This window comes from Puntigrus tetrazona, unplaced genomic scaffold (genome assembly GCF_018831695.1).
Source record: "Puntigrus tetrazona isolate hp1 unplaced genomic scaffold, ASM1883169v1 S000000008, whole genome shotgun sequence".
Taxonomy (NCBI): Eukaryota; Metazoa; Chordata; class Actinopteri; order Cypriniformes; family Cyprinidae; genus Puntigrus; species Puntigrus tetrazona.
In genome coordinates, this window is record NW_025047688.1 from 675026 (window position 1) to 699245 (window position 24220).

Genomic DNA, 24220 nt, shown 5'->3' on the forward strand with positions numbered 1-24220 from the left:
TAATGCTATAGAGCTGTTGTGTGGAGCTATCACACTGCAACCGTTTCTATACCTTCACAGTGTGAGAAAGACTTCATTATATATTATCATTCAGCTGGAAGTGATACAAGCGGTGACATGTGTCCATCACCGTCCACACACACAAACACACACACACACACACACACACACACAGCACACAGCTCCAGTCGCACCTAATGCTTCCAGAGAAAACATTAATTCCAAACAATTTATTTAACAGCTTCGTTATACACTTCACATAATTAAGCACAAGTTCAGCTTGATAAGCCTAAAGTACTTCATCGCTAAACCGAGCACGCACCCAGCGCCGTGGTGAGATTCAGCTCTCGCTAGCGGTGGTTCCTTTACACATTAAAGCAGTCTTAATTTCAAAGAGCCGCTTAATTATTTCGTGTGACAAGGGGGGTATTAAAATCATAACTCCATCAATTATAGATTTGATCATTTACGGGTGAGGTTAACTGTGATGTGCGTTGAGAGAGGGGCTTTTAAAATGGAGCTGGGTTAAATTGAACAGCTCAGTGTTGAGAGTAATGAGCAGTGACAAGTGCGCTCGATGACTGCTGCTGCTGCTGCTGCTAACAATGCAATTCAACAATACTTACTTCAGAGTTATTTTCTTCAGAGACAATGATATTACAATACAAAGCGCACTGCGACTCTATAAAGCGTATAACAATAACACGCATCATGCCTATGTGTAATTAATGCTGTCTTTAGCCTTCTAGAGACACCGGAAGACACAAGTTGAATGTCAGAGGTCCGTCTGGAGACCAACACATGAGGTTTTTCCAGGGTTTTCCCAGCACATCAGAATTTTTATTCAGATTTTATTCAATCTATTTGTTTAGTTAGTACTGTATATATATATATATATATATATATATATATATATATATATATATATATATATATATATATATATATTATTATAAAATTATTGTTAAATTATTGTCACTAAATATTTTATATATATATATATATATATATATATATATATATATATATATATATATATATATATATATATATATATATATATATATTTTTGTGCTTTCATTAAATTCAAGTTTTTACACACAATTCTATAATTGGGGTGTTTTTAATAATTGTCACTAAATATTTTATGTTCATTTTATTGCGTTGGAGTAGTATATTTAATTGATTTATTATTATTTAATTAATAATCTTAGACTGGCTCAATGCTTTTATAAATTTACTAGGTTTAAGTTCATTTTTATAAATCAAATTACTTTAAACATAAATATAGCACATTCTTTTTGTTAGCGTTTTTAAGAAAAATAAATACAATTTAAAAAAAAAAAAGTTTTACATTAAGTTACATTAAGACTCATATTTCTTGAAACACGCTCAACAGGACATCATATTATTCTTGTAGTTTATAACACTGATTCAAAAACAAACCAGCGCCATTAAAATATGAAAAAGAATACGTGAAAACTGAGGTAGCGGAACAAAATGAGCACAAACATGCTCGAAATTGCAGTGCATTTGTACAGTTTGAGTTGAGAAAGCTGGTTTTTGAAAGACGTAATTGAGGTTCAGAGACGAGCGCTGCTAGAGGTGGGTTTTCTCGAAGATCCACCTCACCGATCGCAGATCAGTCTTCTCGGGTTCTCAGAGGTCACGAACGTGCCTTCAGTAAACCGTAATCCAGTGCGGTAAGGGAATCAGTCAGGATATTACAGACACAAGCGGTTTGAGCTCAGAATCATGGCAGGGATAATGACACAGAATTTCCCAGGGTCAGTCTGCAGCCGCTCCATCCTCCGCTCCGGAAAGGTCATGGGTTTTATTGAGCTCCCACACTGTCTTCCCCGTTTGGGGGACATTTTCCCTGTGTATCTAATATATGAGTCAACTGACATAATGGCCCACTTCATAAAGGCCCAATTTAGTGTTTGACAACATATTACATCTTACCTGATCTCTCTCTCTCTCTATCTTGAAGAGCTGTTTTATGATCGTCTAGGACAAATTCGGTCAGATTATAGAGACTAACCCAGTTATTTATTGTATCTGCTTGAACTTGTCTGTTTTCATAAACGCCTGATGATGGGGGTTATGCTCGCTACTTTTCCGGAAACTTTTCTTCAATGATTATCTTACAATTTCATCGTCAAAAAAACACTAAAACTGGATTAATTAATACTTTTGCAAGATAATTTGACATAAAATCTTACATTGCTACTACAATTTATTTCCAAGCTTACTGGGGTAAACGTGTACAGGACTGTATCCACCATATATACCGAAAAGGCTGTTTTTATTAAGTTTCTTTGTAGCATTAAATTTAATTGTAGCATTTAAAAGAAATTTGATTTAATTTAATCTTTTAAATGTAATTTAAAAAACAAATAATATTCTATTATTTAAATGGCAAAAAGTATAGGATATTTTATGTAATGTCTTCATTTATGTTTATATTTAAGATATTGAATATAACAAATATTATTTAAATAGACTAATATATACATATTTAAATAATAATAACAATAAAAGCATTGTATTAGCTTATATTATGTTAACTAATAAAAAAATCTATCTATCTATCTATCTATCTATCTATCTATCTATCTATCTATCTATCTATCTATCTATCTATCTATCTATCTATCTATCTATCTATCTATCTATCTATATTAAAACTTTTTAAACATTTCAAACTTTGTCATCCAGCTTTTTTTGTTTGTCTCAACAAACGTTTTTTTTTTCTAGTTTATTTTTGTTATTACAGTTTAGATAAAAATATTTATTGAGAATAGTGAATAGTGCATAAAAAAGTATACGAACATTTGTATGTATATTTATAACATAAATAATTATACATATTATATAAGTGAAATCTTCCAAAGCTTGTCCAATTACTGTACATTACATAATTCTTATGTTACCACAAATACATAAAAATAAGTCATTTGAGAATTGAGCTAAAACAATTGGGAAATCTGTAAAAACATTAAAACATTAAAGCCGTTACGTTGAGAGCAAATCCAACGCTGCATCGATGAGAAAAACAACGCCTCGCCATTTCCCCCAATGGCGTTAGCGAGCGGAAGCACGTGGGTAAACAGGAAGTAGTTTCGGCATTTGGCGGGTTGAGCGGAGAAGACGTGCAAAAATGGCGGGTGAGTGTGAAAACCCCCTATAATAGCGGCTCTGTTTTATTACTGCTGCTGTTGTAAAGCGTGTGTGTTTGTGTGGTGTTGGAGCTCGAGAGGTGCTGCGTGCTGATGTCCGGGAGCAGATAGAGTAGAGAAGAGAGAGAGTTTTAGCCGCGGCTAAATGCTAATCAGCACATAGATGAGCAGCACATGTTTGTTTACATGCTTATGCGTTTGTTTTTAATATCAGATATATCAACACACGCGAACTCACAACATCACATAGATAAAATATTGTACATTAGGATGGTCAGACGGGTTCAGCTGCAAATGAACTCGCTGTATGCAGTGTCTATGTGAGCTGTCAGTGTAATGAGCATTAGATATGTTCAAGGCTATTTATCTATTTAAGAGCATTTTAGAGTGTGTGTATATATATATATATATATATATATATATATATATATATATATATATATATATATATATATAAAAAAAAATGTGTGTGTATATAAATATATATATATATATATATATATATATATATATATATATATATATATATTTTCTTTTATTTAGCATATTTATATAATTAGCATTTTAGTACACTTTTGTCATGACAAGTTATACAAACGGTATGATCCCTAGTAAGTTTTAATTGAGCAGCTTGATAGTTTAAAACCTGATCATCTTGTTTTCCAGCATGGTTTGAGCTTTCATATAGCGACAGAAGAAAATCTTATTTCTGTTCAAAGTGATTTAAATTTGTTATACTGATTAGTTATGTTAATTAAGACATTTAAACGAAACCCGTGTGTTGTGTGGCTAATTACAGAAATGACTTTATTTATGCCATTACGATCAACATGTTTCTCTGTGTCTTTCTTCCAGCTATGAATGACATGGAGAAGAAACTTGCAGAGTATAAATGTGACACTAATGAAGCTGTATGTCTGAAATTAGGTAAATTATTAATCGCCGTTTAAAAGGCTTGCGTTATAAATTAAGCAGTCGACTGAATCTTTTGTTGCTTGATAATTTTATAAATTCGGAATGCTTTTATCCTGCGGGAACAATCGAGAGTAAACGAATCAAACTGTTAATCCTATCCAACATTACGTGTATGTATGTGATATATATGTATTAGTCATAAATATAAATATATATATAAAAAAATCTAAATATATACACTATGCATGTGTAATTATACATATGTTTGACAGCAATAATTATTACATATTACTAGTCACATTTAAATAATTTTCCACCGATGTCAATTATAATAATTTGACTCCATTTAATATGTAATGCCCACCTCCTATTCAACTCCTAATTGCTAAAATGATTATTTTGCCTGATGCAGTGCGGTTCCCGGAGGATATAGAGGATGAAAGCACAACCTTTCACCCTGAGTACAGTCATCAGCTGTACGGAGATGAGTACGTATCACACACCATTGCGTACTAGACTATTACCATATACGTTACAATAGTGTTTTTTTCGCGGCACCACTGTTTGACCCATTTCTTCAATCCTTGTGTTTTGTTTTTGCACAGTGAAGTGGCGTTTGGCTACAAAGGTCTTCAGATCCAGTTGTACTACAGTGCAGGGAACCTGAGCACCCTGTTTAAAGTCAAGTACACCGCCAGGGTCACGGACAAGTTTGACTGTGTGGAGGTACACCCCGTTCATTTGATGCCATACCTTGTCACTGGCCGAGAAAAAAATCTATACATTTGCTTCACATTCTGCAGCATTTAGTGTGTTAACGGACAGTCAGCTGACTAAAGAGTCAGGCAGTTATTCAGCGCGCTCCAAAGGAGCACACCATGTGCCTTCCCAACATATACAGATTAGATATACATAGATTTCGTATGTAGATTAGAGTAGGTTTTTTAAAAATGGTGAGAATGATTTGTGGCATAAAAATGATTATAATGACCCCCATTATCATCGATAATAAAAATAATCCATAACCATTCTCATTATTGATTAGTCACGTCCAACGTTAGCTGGTTATTTTTAATACTATAATATAATTATTGCTGTCATCTGTCTGTTACAGATGTATTATGTGTAGTTGCGTGAAACTAAAATAATGTAAAACGTCTATAAGCTCTACTGCTTTAAGATCATCTTTGTTATCAGAATGAATTTTTAAATCACCCCCAATTAATATTTTATCGTAGCTAGTGACACACAAAGTTAAAAGTTCTGATAAACAGACACCTGTCAAGTGTCTGTTTAGATAAAGTTAGACGATAGGGTAAAGTTTTTGTCCGTATGCACCTGTTACGGGGGAAAAAAGCTACCAAAAGAGTCTGAAAGTTGCTTAACATTGAGGTAAAGTCACGCTGGAGCCAATGGCATCGTTTGGTGGCTGTTTGTGGCAGTCAGTTGTTATAGGAATATAACAAAAAAAGTCTTCACTTAGAATAGGTATTAACTGAAATATATATATATATATATATTTACATTTTGCCTGTAGTTGTCCAGGCAGCATTTCTCAAATTTATTTACACCAAAATATCTATAAAATACAAAAACAATATAATGCTAAAAAAAGTAAATGAGAAAAACATACAATAAATTCACTGAAATTTATTACTAGAATTAAAATGAGTAATAGAGATTTTTGAAAAAACTAAAATATTAATAAAAACTATAATAGCGTCTCAATTAATACTAATGAACATCAGATTACAGAATATCAGGAAAAAAAAGCATTAGGATTGGACTCTGTTTAAATGCAACTTGCATTGGAGTCCAACAAAAGGGCATGAATTAAAGAAGTCACGCATGTGTCTCCAGAGAAAGGTCTGTCTTTTGATTATAAATGACAAAGTAAAACTATCCAAAACATCCACTGATAAATAGTTTACAGTTAATACTTTAAAATACATTTAAAAATGGAAAATGAATTTTATTTCATGGCCACTTTAACTATATTTAGCTTTAATTGTGATTATTGTTTTTTATTATTATTATTATGAGATCTTGCGTGTATATTCTATAAGCATGTTATGCTGTGTTTTGTTGCCTTTGGAAGCAGATTTAGGATTGATTTGTGTGGTCCTTTAGAAAAACATGTCACTCCTCACCTGTCAAGTCTGGTGCTGCGGTAGTCGAGTGCACAAACAGCCAAGCAAAAGTCACAACTGACATTTACATGGATTTACGATAAAAATCTCTCATCACATAAAAAGCTCTATTCAGAGTTTTTTTTTTACAGCATTGGCATGGTGAGCATCCTTTATTAGCATTAGCTTAGCATTGCAGTGGTGAGTGTGAGTTCTTATTATTTATATTTCGTTCACGTCAATGCTCATGTTGAATGATTGGATGAATTCATTCAAAAAAATGTAAATTCTCTCAATGTTGCACAAAACCTGTTACCGATACTTTTTCTATTATAAAAACGTCACTAACGTCATGCCTCTAAACCCATATGAGGTTTTCTCGTTTCGAATAACACAGGAGAAATATTTGGCTGCTTTAATTAATACGCTTTATTCTAAGCCATCTGTCATATTGTCATGCGAATGGAAGAGACAGAAATTTGTGTTTTGGCTTTTTGGTGCCACATTTTATGGCAAAAACCCTTTGTTTTTATTGCTTTTGATGTCATTGCTTATTTCATTTTAATTCAAACACAAAGCATTTTCAGTGAATAATGGCAGTTTCATTATGCTCTTCACATAAAGCTATCATACGACAGTGGTTTCCAGTCTTCTTCACTCCAAGTCCACCCACTGTCCAGCTATATTTGAAAGAGAACCCCTGGTTTACAGTCATGGGATATACATTTACATTTATGCATTTGGCAGATGCTTTTATACAAAGCTACATGTTTTACATGTTATTGCTCTTCTTGGGAATTAAATACATGTCCTTGGTGTACTCTTTGAGCTACTGGAAAGCCAAGAGAATAATTAGAAAACACTTCGTGTTTCATGGACGTGAGCAAGTATGTATTTTTATTTGTGCTGTTTTTTTTTTTTTATGAAAAATGTCATTCACCTGTGTTGAGATCTCTGTTCTACTACTAGTACTACTGCACACACACACACACACACACACGCACACAGTTTATAGGCCTAACTCACACCTTCACAGACCCTCATTCCATAATAAAACCCTTTACAGAGAGCAAATGTGTTTAACAGACACACTGACCTATATCGCTGCTCATCTTTTCCACAGTATTAAAACATGCTTGCTTGTCTGCGCGAACGATTTCAACCTGAACTTATTAGTATTAGACCTAATTATATACCGTGTGCTGCCACCACGTGACTGTGTTTGGCGGCATTTCTTAATGTCTTCCACCTTTAAAGCGTGGCGTGCAATTATAGCCGCTAAACCTACTTAAGGTGTTTATTGTTTGAGGATAGTTGATTTTATTATGTCTTTTATTTACAGCGCTTCACCGTTGCTCATGTCGCGTTCTCTTTTTTCCATCTTTTTTTCCACGTAGATGAAGATGCCTTTGATTAAAAGGTTTTTTTTCAGCGTAATTGGATTCAGTGCTGTTGTTGAACCCCCGTCGCATAAAGAAGACGCATTCTCAAAACTCTGAAGGGTTTCGGATCCTTAAGCGGTGTTAGTTAATACGGGAGCGCCACAATGGCGCGCTTTCATTGGCGCGATTGAGCAGTTTGCCTGAGAAACTGTCTGTTTTTACCATTTTCTGTCCGCTCCGTTCTTGTCGTCCTCTCTTCGCTCCCATAACGCAGGGGTACAATAGTGAGTGTTACTGAGCTGCAGGTGCACCGATCCCCTTCTGATATTAGCTGATGTCTGAATGAGCAGGAATTAGCGGCGTGTTGCATTAGCCTTTTGTCGTGTGTTTTGTGGCCGTTGTGAATGAAGAGTCCCGCGACACAAGCGCAGCCCATCACGCGGCCAAAGGGCCCTGCTTAGCAACTTAATACAAAGTGTTCTCATGTCAGCCCCGCTGGAAATGGATACAATGCAAACATGGGTGTGCATTCTGCTGGGTAAAAAAATCCCAGAGAGGGTGGAGGAGGGGGCCGGCGCCATTGTCCGCCCCGGAGCCCGTGAATGGAGAGGGCAAACTCGTTTGATTGAGTTCGCTCACCAGCCTCAGAACACAGGAGCCTATTATACATGTCCGGGCCTTTTTTTTTTGTTAAGTCGAGATCAATTCATTAAATTTTATTGCCCGGTGAGAAGCTGGGACACATTACGGTGGGGGGAACTTCATCTGATATTCATGGTTTAAGATAAGTAGTAAATGTATTCAATTAAGTGGTCTTTCAGAGGAGGCGCAGGAAGAGGGGGGCTGGAAACTCCTCAGCTGACATTGCTAATTGCCTAATGGGTCTCCTTTTTGTGGCACAAAAATATGTATTTTTTTCCTTTAATTCCTTTTTGCGCCGTGCCAATCACAGCTGAAGTATAGCTTAATGACAGAACAATAGGGAATTACTCTGTTAGGGCTCTTTTGTGATTATATGTAAGGCCGAGCGCCGGGGGAATAGACGCATAACTCATAAATGTGCCACTTCAGTTTATATGATTAAATTCAGCTGCTTTCACTGTATGCTAGACACAGCTGAGTTAACCGCTCTCGCTCTGTGGGAGCTTGAAACGTGCTTTAGATTAAGATGAATGCGTGTTACCTCTATAGAGATGAACACTTTCTGATCTTTGCCTTTAAAAGGGTAGTTCGGTGCAGCATTCTGTCATTTTCTAACCCTCACGCCCTTCCGAATAACACAAAGTGAGGAGTTTAGCAGAATGTTCAAGCCGCTCTTTTATGTGCAAGAAAATCTGACAGGCAGCGGTGGCTGTTTGGCTCCTAAAAGAACGAAAGACACTATGAAAGTTATTCATATGTGCCGTGTTCTTCATATGCAAGTCATATTCAAAATAGATGTACTAGATGCACTGAATTGATCAAAGTTGACGGTAAAAGCATAATTTTTATTTCAAATAAATGCTCAAAAACATCCTCATATATTGCACAAGTTTCCACTAAAATAGAATGCAATTTTATAATCGGAAATATTCTTAAGCAGCAAATCATTAGAGTAATTTCTGAAGGATCACTTGACATTGAAGACTTGAGTAATGATGCTGAAAATTCAATTCGTCACAGAAATAAATTATTTTATAGTTTGCAGTTATTTTGAAAATTTAAGATGTCACTATTGCAGTTTTTTTTTTTTTTTTTTTTTATGTGATTTGAAATTCACACACTTATTTTCTTGTGATTCTTAGAGGTTTAAATATTGACTTTGCTTGGTTTCTCTTGTTTAAAGTGTAACATACACTCTGCTCTTTTACATAAAGGCTTTTCTCTTGTTGCAAAAGTAGTTAGTCATTTGCCGAAATGTTGCTAGTTAGTCATTTAAAGGCAGCTCGCTCTTTCTCTCTGTTTGTTCTCAGCCAGATGATGTGGAGGGCAAGATCAGAGAGATCATTCCTGCTGGTTTCTGCTGTAACACAGATGACTTCATCTCTCTCCTGGAGAAAGAGGCCAACTTCAAGCCCTTCGGCAGCCTGCTGCACACCTACAAAGTTCACAATGTGGAGGCAGGAGAGGACCTCACCTACCAGATTCACAAGGTACAGAGTTTCCCACAGCATGTTAAGTCACCGCTTTGACAGCTGACAGTGTCATTCAGCATTCTCAGGCAACCTTGGCACTGTGGAGCACGAATAGTGGAAAGTATTAGGCTATGGTTTTAATGATTCATGCTATATTTTTTCTTCCTTCTATACACTTTGTTACCAGCAACAAAATAAATATTTAAGAAGAGGAGGAAGACTTTTACTTATTTTATTGCTGCATTCTATTAGACTGACTTTTTTGGTGTTGTTAGGAAACGTTTCCACTGCACATTTTAGTTATGTTCCTTGTGAACACACCATGTATTTCATCCTGTGTTCATTGTTTCAGGTCGACGTCCTGTGTCCAGGATTCAGAGAGTACCATGAGCGCTTGCAGACATTTCTCATGTGGTTCATTGAGACGGCCAGTTTCATCGACGTGGATGACGATCGCTGGGATTTCTTCCTCGTGTGAGTGTCTAATCCAGATCAGATTCAGAGTCACTGTTTTAGCTTTGAAGCATTCTTATGTTTGTCACATTTCTTCATAATAAAAGAGCAGTCAAGATTCAGGGAGACAGGGTATGTGGCAAAGACTCAAATGCTCTTCTGTCTAAAAGGCAAGACACAAATCATTTTAAATACAGACCCTATATTTAACCACAAGTCTTCATAGGTTTAAAATACTTAAACGTTTGCACTATGCATGCATGCATCATTTAGACATCTCTACAGGTCAAATATGTCACTGAAAACTAGAATAGTTTGGTTACCAACATTATTCAAAATATCTTTTGTGTCCTGCTGCAAAAAGTCATACAATTTTGGAAGGACATGAGTGGCAATAAATGATGCCCGAATGTTTATTTTTGGGTAAACTATCCTTTGCATTGAACCGCAAATAATACTTTTAATAAGATATTATGTTCGATATAAAATATGCTATTGTTTCCATCGTCTGCGTTTGAACAAATGTAACTTACTGGCAAAAACTTAGAAAAAGTAGAAAAATAGAAATCAAGTGCTCTCACAAAGCCAACGAGTGCTGATAAGAAGGTAGTGTCAATTAATAGTGAACAGTAACTTTCTGAACAGTGACACACACACACACACACACACGTGTAAAGCGTCCAAATGGGACGTCTCTCCTGGCCCTTTGTGGGGCCAATTATCAGGCTGCTTTAATTATATTTTCTCCTGCATTGAAGCAAATTGTTGATCTGGCAAGAGTTTCCTTTGTGCTGTTTGTCTGGTTTCTTTGCTCTTGTGTTTCTTTCTTTCTTGAGTCAGGCCAAGAGGCTGAATTGAATGTTGTTGTCTTTTGAAACGCTGAATGAAGTCTCCAGCGGTAGTGAAGGGGACTCTGCCTGTGTTTTCTTTGCTTTGGCACCTATTAAAACAGACAATGGGAAAATGGACTGGAGTGATGTGAAGAGGCTAGATGCCTGCCTCTCTGCTCTAAGTTGCAGTGCACCAATTAAGTGCATAATGCATTCAGTGTCTCCAGCAGGTGCAGCGACAGGCCACTGGCCCTCCGCGGCGAGTTCGCAGTGACGACGAAGGGGGGTCCGGTGCATGGGAGCGTGCCTGTGATTGACCTGCCCGCCTTTGTCATCGCTCTCTATCTCTCTGTCTTCCTTACAGATTCGAGAAGTACAATAAGGATGGAGAGACCCTCTACGCGACGGTTGGCTACATGACAGTGTATAATTACTACGTATACCCAGACAAAACCAGACCACGTGTCAGGTAATTACTAAGGAAGCACGTGCCCACTATCTGCTTTATTCTACGAAAAAAGGAAAAGAAAATTACACATCTCTCTCTCCCTTGTCCCTAAAACTCCCAAATTACCGTCTTGCGTCTCTAGTGTGCCAGCCCCTCTCTGGGTATTATAAGATCCACGGATTGAGCATCACCCGCCCGAAAGCTCGTTTTGAAAACGAGTCTAATGTATTGATTGGCAAGACGCACTAACGTTTCATTACGTTGGCCACTGCTGAATGAACACGTATAACCTTTCGGAGACTGATGATATCATTGCTCACTGTATTTGAGAATATTCTTTTTTTCTAAAACGAGGCGGGCCATCTGAATTAGTAAAACCGATAGCAGGGAAAAAGCTAAGCGTAAATAATAAATTGCAACTGAATTAAGCGAGTAGTTGTGTATAGAACGAATAGTAGAATAAATAGGCTTATCAACTTTTTCGTGGCAAATATAATGCAGTATTTAGCCCTGTTTTATTAGGTCACACTTCCGCTGTTGTTTATGCATCAAGTTATCATAGCCTGTTAACCCTTTAACCCATTTTTTCATATTTGATCCGCAAATCTTGAATCAGAACTTTGCCGTTGAACCCGTGGTGCACAATTTCATGCCTTCTGTCTTGATATTTTATACATTTTTTAGTAAATAAAAAGTATTTTTAAATTGTGAAAGCATGCCCACTCAAGTATGTTTTTTGTAAATTGAGCATAATGATAACTTTTATGTTGCTGGTAATATTTAAATGTGAACACTTGCTGGACGTAAGCAGCAAAGGGTTGCTTGATTGTCCTTATATTAAGTATTAGAAACTGCACCAAGCGTTCTGAATAAAAGTAAGGCGTTTTTTCCTTCCTAAGTAAGAGCTCCATATTCTCCTTTCCGTTTTATGTGATTAACATAGTTTTGCCCCACTTGATGTTCAATGTAAAATGTAGTGTCAGTTTCAGTAGGTTCTGTAAAGTCAGTCGTGTAGCATGTGTGTGAAGGGTGCTGGAGGTGTAACAGGCCTCTGTGTTTGCTGAACCAATGCTCAAAGGCTCAAGAGCTCTAACCTTAAATCGGTATTGTGCCTAAGTATCTTCTCTTCTGTGCAGCATCACTAAAGCTTTTGTACTGTGTGTGTGTGTGTGTGTGTGTGTGTGTGTGTGCGTGCAGCCAGATGCTGATCTTACCACCATTCCAGGGAGAAGGACACGGGGCTCAGCTCTTAGAGACAGTCCACCGATACTACTGCACTTCTGCTAAAGTACAGGACATCACAGGTATAAGTTGACTCTGATGCCTGGATAAAACCGTTAGGAGTCGTATTTTGAGTCATTTTTGTTTTTTACTAGCATATTTTATTAGTAGTGGTATTTGTCATGATCAGTATTACTGTTTCTCTGTTTCATAAGTAGGACAATATAAAGTCACCTCAGCAATAATATGCAAAATACCATAAAAAATAAAAACAACTTAAATGCATTAATTCATCCAAAAATGACAACATATACAGTCAAGATTGTAATTTGGCTTGTTGAGTATCTTGATTTTGACCTGGAAATTCTTTTAAATGGTTTTATCTTAAAAAGAAGAAGAAGAAAGAAAGAATTACAGGCTTGCACCAGAAAGCCACCTGTATGATCACACGTCCATTCAAGGGAGAAGGGGGCAAAGTGTTGTGAATTTCCTTTGGTAAGGCAGTTGTTGCCGTTGAGTTGCTCTGCCTTCATGTTTAGGGAGGTGAAGGGATGTGATGTTAATTGCCGGCGGTTCGCTGTTGAAATGTGCTGGCCACATGCTACCACTCACTCACCCCCTCAACAAAGACACAATTATTCATAGAGGGAGAGAGTGGGGGCGACCAAACTCTACCAGATCTACTCAGGACTAATTGTTTTACTATTTCTGTTTATTTCTCTGTCTCTCTTCCCCCTCTCTCCATGTAGAAAGTAAGATCTGGGTAAATGATCATTGATTTTTTCACTAAATAAACACACACAATACTATGTAATCATTTAATCGTATGCTAATGCAACCGCACATATGAACAGCAGTGCTGAGGTACCTGCATATATTGTTTTATTGCGTATAAAATAAAATACCATCTGGATATTTTTATTAATATTTTCTATGACAAATCAAACGTTTCTGCATTTTGAATCAATTCATTAACAGTCAATTGATAATGAAATAAATCAATTAAAATGTTAGACCCGTTTTAAACATATTTTTCTTAATGCTCTTGTGTTTGTGAGACAGCAAGTTCATCTTTTGTTTAATATTTGAGGACATTTTTAAGTGCATTAAAATCATGATATTAGCTTGTTGCCAACATTTTTTTATACCGTCAAAATGTATTGCCTAGCACCAAGCCGTCGTCTTTTCTGTCTCTCTCTTCAGTCAGTGACTAACTACTAGTCAGTAGTTTAGTAAGTATTTGTTTCCCCTGATTGCCAGAGTAAACATGCATTTAGCTTAATTTTCACCACTGATGCATTCAGCATATGTAAACAGTGTTTTCTGAAGGTTTGTCTGGCGTCGGTGACCAATTGAAAACTTTCAAGACTCTACCGAGTTGACTTTTCATATCGTCTGGTCTGCAGCGGAGGACCCGTCTGAAAACTACGTGAAGCTGAGAGATTTTGTGCTGGTGAAGCTGTGCTTGACACTGCCGTCATTCTCCAGTGAGAAACTCTCTGAGGGCTTCAGTGAAGAGATGGCGTCTGAGGCCAGAGAGAAACTCAAGATCAACAAGGTAACATCTCTCGCAGGTGTACTCGCATTATTATTTCTGTCAAATCTTATGAAGAGCTGTAGTCAAGAAAAGACGAATGAGAAAGAAATGATTGGAGTTCAGTTTTACACACTGAATAGATGTTTTTATAGTTTTAATGATTTAATGCTTTATTTCGCTATTAGGAAGACTATCCCAACAAACGACAAACGATTTAAGATACTTAAAATGTTTTCAAATTTCATCAAATAGTTTGATTCATTTCAGTTTTGAACTGGTTGTTTCAGTCAAATTTGTGGTATGTAATGTAATGAAAATCACCCAAAATTCTCAAAAGTTCCTTTGTGGCATTTTATATGAAAGTTCTAGTTAAAAATATGTGTTCATTTTATATGGTTATATTGGTGCCTATCAGTTATGTGATAATTCATAAATTATCCTGGAAACTGAAAGCACGTTTATATATATATATATATATATATATATATATATATATATATATATATATATATATATATATATATATATATATATTTTTATTTTTTAGTGTTTACTGTTTAATAGTATCTTTTCAGCTGTTTTATCCAGCCCTATTTTTGCTTTGTTTCTTTACTGTTGATGTATACTGTAGATAAAAAGCCAAGCAGTTATTCAGTTAATTCTTTAAAGAGTTTGTGCATTTATATATAGAGGTAATGCATTTGTCCTGATAGGTATTTAGCTTGTAATGTCCCTAAAGGTAGGAGTGAACATCCGTTTCGTCTGAGGGCCGCTGGCCATTAGCTGGTAGTGAGTGGGAGTGGGCCTAACAGTGACCCCTGTGGGACTCCTCTCTCTCGCCACTCCGGCCACTCTTTAACTGCTCCAATTATAACCCAGCATCCCCTTTTATGCCCCACAATCCCCTCTGTTCATGTTGTTTGTGAGTGATTATCTCAGGGTGGTGCCTATGGCATGGCCAGGCCAATTGCTTGGCTCTTCATACTACCCTGGTGGGAACCGCGTGAGGTATGGTGGACCTCTTGGAGTCATGGTTACTGAAGGAGTCATGGTTACAAATTGAGAATAGCGCGGGAATCCCAGAGCAAGATGCTTTTAACCCACAAAAATGGTGAAGGTTAAAGAGTCAGTATGTAATTGCTGCTTTTTGCAGTTGCAAACTGCATTATTCTCCGTTGAGACTTGGCATAGACATTTAATTCATTACGTTTATATGGCTCTTTTCTAAACACTCAACGCGCTTTACATTGTGAATCCCTCGTCCACCATCACAAATTATTTGCCGTTATACCTTTTTGTAATATGATATTTGGCAGCATCTCACAATTGTAGTTCGTAACGCACCTTAAGATTTTACGTTTGATCAATTGGAAACAAAATCTCATATCTGACCCTGCCTAGACTACAAAACCATAAATGTAATTATATATATATATATATATATATATATATATATATATATTAAAATATTAATGTTTTAATATATTTATGATAGAAAAAAAACACAATCTCTTGGCAATTCGGAACTATTATTGGTGAAAAATTCTAAATGTAACATGAAAATGTAATAAAAAATTTGCTGCATAGTAAAATATTTGCATTTAACTATGAGACCGGGTTGTGGAGATCTCCAATTGTTACCTCAAACAGCTACTTTCTACCTAATTTAGGGCATACATTTAATTTGTTAGTGAAGTTATCGAGGTTGATTTAGTCATTAAAATTAAAAAAATCTGAAAGAGATAAAGTGAGAGAGTCCAATAGTATTTTTATTCTTAAAAGGCAGGTTAAGATATATCTATTTAAAGTTGCTTATGCATATAATAGTGTCTGAAGTGCTTAATTTTTACTCTGATATTTCTTCTTCATGGAACATGATCTTTAATTATCAATCAATTAATCATTTTTATTTATATAGCGCGTTTAACAACACAGATTGAAAGCAATTAAAATTCACCACGATTTCTTTTAGTTATTGTTACAAATATAGAGCAGAAACTTAAAACTAGTTTTGTGCTCCAGGGTCACTTATTTAAAAAAAGACCAATAAAACTTAGGGAAGTTAACTACAGAACACTGAACATTATTTCGTATGATTAATGGTGCATGATGCTCTTCTTTTGATTCAGGTTTTGCATTTGTGAACGTCACTGCTTATACTTTATGGATAGCATTTGTAGCATGCTTTTTACAAATTTCTGTGATCTCGCATCACTCAACGCTCTCTTTATTTTCAAATTAAATCATTTAAAACCAATTCAGTATTTCATGTCCATGTTTTACTTATTTGTTTGGGAAAACAACATAATTGAATGAATTTTGCACAGTCGGCTAGTCATTATCATAAAAGAAACCCCCTCAGGATGATGGAAGACCCCTCAGCTCTGTTTCCTAATTTCTCCGTCTTTGTTTATTTATCAAAAATGATGGGATTCTGAACTCTACTCACTGGAATTACACGGAGAGCACGCAACCGCACTTTCTGCTGAAAATAGTTTCACCTCTAAAGCACTGTATTGACAAAAGTTGACAATTTGAATAAAATCCAGTTCAAGACGATCACATATTCTGCCACAGATGCTGTCCTCAAACTTTACAGCGTGTTTCTCGTCTAACTTTCAGAAACATGCCCGCCGCGTTTATGAAATCCTGCGTCTCAGAAACACAGACATGAGCGATGAAGACAAAGCCAGAGAGTTTCGCTTGGAGGTGAAAAAAAGACTCTACGGACCCTACAGAGTAAGTGTGTTTTATCTGCTCGTGTTAGCTGTAGCTCCATCCCGGTGTGTCTGTGTTGACGGACTGCTTTAAAGAAGCAGAATGACTGAGATCTGACTTAGCCATTAGGCAAAGCTGCTACAGCTCCCATGCAATGATGAGTCGGTCGTAAAGTGCAGAGCGCCGAGCCTGTGCTGAACATGGATTTCAAGAAACAACCAAACAAGTGAAGTCTTGCCAAAACAAACCCCGGTCGCGACTGCCAAGATCGGCCTGCTTGTATAACGTTCTCTAAACCGCACGGCTCAAACTACACGTGAAATGAAGCGTTTCTGGACTTCAAAGAGAGCTGCACATTTCTAGCCGTGTTTATACGCGCTCCATAAAAATGAACAGAAACAAAACTCTTTCGGGGCTGCCGTTCCGATGTTCTGCGCTCTTTGTCTGGTATAATTTATTCATTGAGTGGCGTGAATAGTTTGCGCCGTTTCCTGTGTGATCCTCTCACGCGGTGTTAAGAGCGAGAGGGACCCGAGGCCTCGCTCTGGGTTTGTTTGAGGGTATAATGGCTCGCACCGGGCGGCAGCCGCAGTCTCCACATCCACACCACGAGCTCCATTCACAACAAGTGTCATTATTACAGATTTGCATCTGATTTAAGCGGAGCCATTTAGCAGGGAGAATGCAGCACCCAGTCACCTGCACACGGATGGACTCTCTCTCTCTCTAATCCGCTCTCTCCTCGTGAAGACACGCTACAGTTGTGTGTCTGCGGGACTGGAGCTGGGAAGCATCGCTAAATACTTTTGACCTCAGTATCATCTTTCTGGTCGTGTGTGTGTGTGTTGCGTTTTAATGTCTTAAGAAGTTATCCTTAAGCTCACACAACCTCTGCGCTAATTAAAGAAAGCACTACTGGTTAAAAGTTTGGCTTCGTTAAAAAATTGTATTTTTAGTAAATTGAAACTTTTAAAGAGTTTTAAAACCATTTTTCAACTGTGGGGGAAAAAAAACACGTTTCTGTGGTACTGTAGGAGATAATTATTTCAAATATTATTTTGTTTAATGTTCGAATTTCTTCTGTGGAACACAAAAGGAGATGTTTTAGTAGCTGTCATGTCAAAAAAAAAAGAAAAAGCAATTTATGACATCAAAATGAGATGTTTTTTTTTAATAGAACCTTTCTCTCAACATTAATTGATCTGAAGTGGCAGCAAAGACTTGTAATGTTACAAAAATATGTATTTCAAATAAATGCTGTTTTTACATTTTTTTATTACAATTTTAAACTAACTATTCAGTAAAAAACAAAAAATAAAATAAAATCAATTCTAAATGTTTCATTAAAAAAGTTTTTGTTCAAAGTTTGAATTTCTTCAATATTTTAAGATATTTTTCAGGATGTTTCTATAGTTGTCTTCAGAAGTCTTTCTAGATTCCTTTTTGACGTTTTATTATTGCTATTTTCATAGTTGTTTTCATTGTATGTAAAAGAGCAGCGTTAACATGCTGATGAATTTCTCTTTTTGAGTTCCACGGTGGAATGAACGTCGAACTTTTCTGGTTCTCTGGAGGTTTTTTACAAAATTCATGTTGTGCAATGGTCTTTTTCTTTTCATCTTTATTTATATTTTAACTCGATTAGCTGTTTCTATTCACCGCATGCGTCTTAATTCTCCTCCGAGATTGTTATTTGATATGTTGCAGATAATGTGGTTTGATGTGATATGTGCTTTGGAGCTGAATCTCCAGCAGCGGTAATGTGTTGGATCAGAACCACTCTCACGGTGACACAGTCCAGGACAGTGAACTCTGACAGCAGAATAACCGCATACACACCAGACCAAAGAAAGAGTGAAAAACATGAGGCTGGGAAGGAAATAGAGCAAGATCTGCAGACCACATGCTTCTCTCTCTCTCTCTTCTAGAGGTCTCTTTACTGTGAATGTGTTGCAGATTTAACATCTTGTAGGTAGGGATGTAGGAGGTGGTTCATTAATAATGAACTTTGCCTAAAAGTTCGACATACAATTACTTGAAGGTCTCAGAATATCAGTGAATTGTTGTTTGATTTCAAATTAAGAAAAATTAAGAGTTTCGTTCTGAAGAATGTCTTGTGAGTCCAGGTTTTCAAGAGGTTTTCTGGTGATATATTTTACTATACATTTGTCTATCGTAAATTACATACAGAAATGGCTCAAAAGTATTTTTTATATTATATAGTTATTGTATAACTATAGGAGCCTGTTTCTGCCGCTTAATATTCTCACAACTTTTTTTCCCTCAGAATTGTGTGATACAAATACAAGTTAGTTATAAAGGCAGAATTGTGAGATCTAAAGTCGCAATTGCCAGAAAAAACACACAATTCTGAGAAAAGGCAGAATTTATATCACGTTTTTTTCTCAGAATTGTGAGATTTAAACGTGCAATTGCGAGTTATATCACAGTTTATATCACACAATTTATAGCTTTATAACTCTCAGTTGTGAGTTTGTTAGGCTATTCTTTGTATATCTAACAGTTCTGAGAAAAAGCTCAGAATTATGAGATATAAATTTGCTGGGAAAAACCTCAATTCACGATATGTTCTCTGTGTGTGCGCTTTGTTTTGAATTCATGTTTCGTGAGTTTTGGTTTGGTGCCAAAGCCTCTCAACAACCTTACAGACTCGATTTTTCTTCACATGGTTTTATTTCTCGCTGTGTTTTTTTTATACATGAAGTTTAGCTGTGATGTAATCAGATTTGCCCTGGGCCTCCTGTTCAACGGCAGGTTTTGGATAGGATTGGGTGAGCTGCTTTGCATCTTATTTTCTCCCGCTCCGTACTGACACCTGTGTATTTTCCCCCAACACTTTTGCCTTGTGTAGAAAAACCAGCGTGAGCTGACTAAGATGCGGAAATGTTTGAGGCCAGAGGAGTTGGCGTCTCACATTAGCCAGATGGACACGAGACTGCAACACGAGGAGCTGGAGAAAAGCTACCAGGATGTGCTGGCAGAGTATCGCAGAGTCCTGGAGCGACTGGCTCAGGCGTGAACAAACGGAGACTTCTGCTGGAAAGATCTGGAAAAGACTGGCCCAGACACACACACACACACACACACACACACACACTGTTCTATTGCATTGTATCCAGTGTTAATAAGGGTTTAAACCTGACACATCTGCATTTGTTACTTGTGTGATAGACAGACGGTGGGCAGTTATTCACATAATGAGAGATGAGTGCATCGGTCTACTGTGAAGATGAACTCTTAAGATTTTTGAGTTGATATTGTTATTGGTTTTTCCCATCAGACATTTTCTTTAAAATGTAAAAATGTAGATTTTGAAGCACTTCCTATGAAAACAAATAAAATGTTTTGTATATTGCTCAAATGTATCTCTTTGGTGATGTCTAAAATAAAAACAAATCTTCGTTTTACTTATCAGACCGTAACCCTGCACTGTTTGATGTTACAGTGTTTAAAACTTGCATACATTATGGCCCAGCTTTATAGACGGGGCTTTCTATTCCAAGAAATTAAAGTCTTATTTCTTACACTTTGGTTTCATAAGAATAGCTTGTTGAAGGTTACTCCAAACCCAATGGCCAATTTCCAGAATAGAGGTAAGCAAAGGCATCTCTGAAACTCCCAACTGCATTAATGTGAAGACAGTCGCTGAGATCTGAAGATTAACTGGCGATACACTGGATGAAATGCGTAGAAGAGTTTTAGCTGACATTACCGCACATTGATACAGAATTTAAACCCCTGATCATTCACTCATTTCAAGTCAAATCAATTTGCAAGCAGAGATGTGCTGTAAAATTTGCTCCTTCCCTTTTGCAGCTAATGCATCTTCTGATTGCATTTAGCATTGAGTGCTTCACTAATGACCGTAACGCTAAAGCCCTTCCTGTCGCCACACCGAACACTCACACTGATTCCATGGATGAATTACCATCTCTTCCCTTTTACTCAACGCAGTTAAAAAATTAAGGTCTGGAGGTTAATTTTCATTTGTCATCCTCTTCAAATGTGAGAAGTTGAGCACAGAACTCTTGACCATGTCAGATATTAATTGTATCCTCTCATGTTCCTCTGGCTCCTGAGTTCATATCAAGGCCTCTCGTCTAAATCCAAATAGAGAGGAATAATTAATGTGGCTGGAGTGTTAAAGAGGATTTCTATTGTAGGATCTAAAGATTTTAACAGTAGATGTTATGGTGGAACTTATAATGATGCTCCTTTTTTGGGATTTTGAGAAAGTTCTGGTTCAGACAACTGCTAACCTTTGCATCTCAAGTATTCTGAAGAAGACATTTGCTTTTCAGCTAGTGACTAGATTAAATTAAAATGATATACACTTAAGCGTTCTATATTAGCTTCTGTAGTTCAATGAATCTTTAACATACAAAGAACCTTTGTTTCTTTATACACCTTAGGCTTCAGGGAAACAGATGCATAGTCCTCTTCAGAATTCTGTCTTTGAACTTCTGTTTTTGTGATCATTCTGTAACATTACTGTCGAAGAAGTGGGTTCATTTATCATACAGTTAACGAAAGTTATGTGCATTGTAATTTTCAAAGCGGATGTTATAAACACGATTTTAAAACAAGTTAGTGTAAGTGGGTAATGAACTAGTGTGACTTCGCTCTGTGGAAATACAAATGCAAGACAGAAGACAAGCACAGTGTTGAAAGTTGGCAGAGTTACATAAGATCTGTAGAAATAAAACTGAAGTTCAAAGACAGAATTCTAGAGATGGCTTCATGCTCGTTTCTCTGGAGATGGAGGTGGGAAATACACTGTTCCGGTAATGTGAAAACCAACAAAATCTCCACAACCAAATAGAAAGAAATTGCATTGTGTCAAAAAAACTCAACACAAAAGAAACAAGTTGCAACACATTGGAAACAAGTCACAACACAGTAGAAACAAGCCGCAACACAACAGAAATAAGTCACAACACAACAGAAACAAGCTCCAACACAATAGAAACAAGCCACATTACAATGAAAACAAGTGCCAACACAATGGAAACAAGTCACAACACAACAGAAACAAGACACAACACAGTAGAAACAAGCCGCAACACAACAGAAACAAGTCACAACACAGTAGAAACAAGCTCCAACACAATAGAAACAAGCCACATTACAATGAAAACAAGTGCCAACACAATGGAAACAAGTCACAACACAACAAACAAGACACAACACAGTAGAAACAAGTCACAACACAACAGAAACAAGACACAACACAGTAGAAACAAGCCGCAACACAACAGAAACAAGCCACATTACAATGAAAACAAGTGCCAACACAATGGAAACAAGTCACAACACAATGGAAACAAATCAAAACACAATAGAAACAAGCCGCTTCAAAGCGGAAACAAGTCACCACACAACGGAAACAAGTCACAACACAATAGAAACAAGTCACATCACAGCGGAAACAAGTCACAACCCATTGGAAACAAGTTGCATCACAACTCAAACAAGGCTCAACACAATAGAAATAAGCCGCAATGAAATGAGCACAACATAACGGAAACAAGCTGCAATTAAATTAGTATAACACAACAGAATCAATTTCGCTACACGATGGAAACAACCCACAACATAGCAAAGTGTGCACAACACACAAAATGCACTACTGGGCCACCGTAGGAAAAAGGTTCTTTAGATTAAAATGTTCTTCACACTTTCTTTGAGGAGCCAAATTTCTTCAAAGAACCAAGCTGAACATTTCGTTTCTACGAGTAATTGAGCAGAATATTGGCCCTTTCACCCATCTTGTCTACACTGCTTGGGCTGGTTTTCCTGCAGCAGTGAATAGTTGAACTATAGCTTTATATGCTTTGCAGCGCTGCATCTGCCATATAAACCGGTTAAGACCATCTTGGACTTGAAAGTGGTCTAAGCTGACCTAAGAAAGGTTTTTCATTACGTGCCTCGGTTTCTCGAGAATTTCTTTCACGCTCCTATGTATTTGTTACTATTTATTCAACCCGCAGCCATTTATTTCCACTGGTCTGCTTGTCATATTTTAAGTGCGTGTTATAAAACGCGCCGCTAAAGTTCTTACATTAGTACACGTTTCATAACGCTCGCAGGTGAAATGTCTTAAAGCGGCTGATGGTCTGTGTTTGTGTGTTTTGGGGAAAATAACTGTGTTCTTGGCGGCATCACTCAGAGAGCTGTGTAAACTGTAATATGTGCTTGTATTGCAGGGTTTCCCCCGACTGCAGTCACTCAAACCGCTGAGCCCCTGAGAGCCGAGCACAGGCATCAGAGCTAACACACACGCCAGACAGAGCCTTTTGTGTTTTATTCCAGAGGATCCATCATCATCACCATCAGAATGGCTGTCAGTCAGTGATCTGAGTTCAGAGCTGGGTGCAGAAAAGGTTAGATTACAGGAATCTCACCGTCTGCGCCTCGTTTTTGAGATTAGCAGGGTTTAGCTTTTGTGATCCTTGCATCTCTATATATGCTTCCGTAAATTGCATTGTAAATGCTCATAGTGTGTTATGTTCTCCATGAGGTTCTTTATAATGTAGAGGTTTCTTCTGTTTTTACTTACAAAATGGTTCTTTTAAGAACTGTTCGCTGAAAGTTCTTCTGAGGCGTCGTTGTTTTGGAGCCTTTATTTTTTAAAAATGTCTGATCCAGATCAAATACAATTTAAAGGGACAGTTCATCTAAAATTCTGTCATCAGTACTCTCGGTTATTACAGGCTTTTATTCAAATATAAAAACACACGTAGAGCACACCAAATATGGTCAACAAAATCTGTTGGAACAAACCAATTTTTTTATTATTATTTATTTTGTCAGTTAAATATGGTCCAGTGTCATATTCGATTTGCCCAATGTGTCTTGAGCAATGTTTACACATAAATAAAATCATAAATTAAATGTTTGTCATGCAGTGTATCATGCAGTAATATGTTTTATGAACGTTTTGATGCCATTTACTTTTAATAGAGGAACAAGAATCTCTGATTTCATTGAAAAATATAATTTTATAAGTCGAGTTTCACGGGTTTGGGATTGCATAAGGCTGAGTAATTGATGACAATTGAAATTTTGGTGTGAACTAACACCTATAAGTCATTTTACATGTTAAAAAATGCAACAATTTTACTAAAAAGATGACTGCGCTGTGGATAAAAATGACATTAAATGCACGTGCAAGCATGGTTTACCGGCCTTGTCGAGTAAAAGACCAGTAAAGAAAGTAAACCTATTTACATTCATTTTCTGTCGACGTGGAGAGGATGTGATTTACAGT

General features: G+C 36.8%; 1 protein-coding gene across 3 annotated transcripts; it reads left to right on the plus strand.

The window, feature by feature from the left end:
* Positions 1-3120: 3120 nt before the first annotated feature.
* On the plus strand, positions 3121-20364 carry hat1 (histone acetyltransferase 1). Of its 3 annotated transcripts, none has more exons than XM_043229652.1 (11): positions 3121-3170; positions 4038-4109; positions 4510-4585; positions 4703-4823; positions 9561-9740; positions 10075-10196; positions 11370-11474; positions 12651-12757; positions 14081-14232; positions 16834-16950; positions 19802-20364. In XM_043229652.1, exons 1-11 carry the CDS (start codon positions 3164-3166, stop codon positions 19967-19969), a joined length of 1227 nt encoding a protein of 408 aa, XP_043085587.1. In that variant the 5' UTR covers positions 3121-3163; the 3' UTR covers positions 19970-20364. The 3 variants fall into 3 exon arrangements, with proteins under 3 accessions (XP_043085587.1, XP_043085589.1, XP_043085588.1); XM_043229654.1 differs by having other exon boundaries at positions 16834-16954; positions 19802-19954; XM_043229653.1 differs by lacking the exon at positions 16834-16950.
* The last annotated feature ends 3856 nt before the right edge of the window (positions 20365-24220 follow it).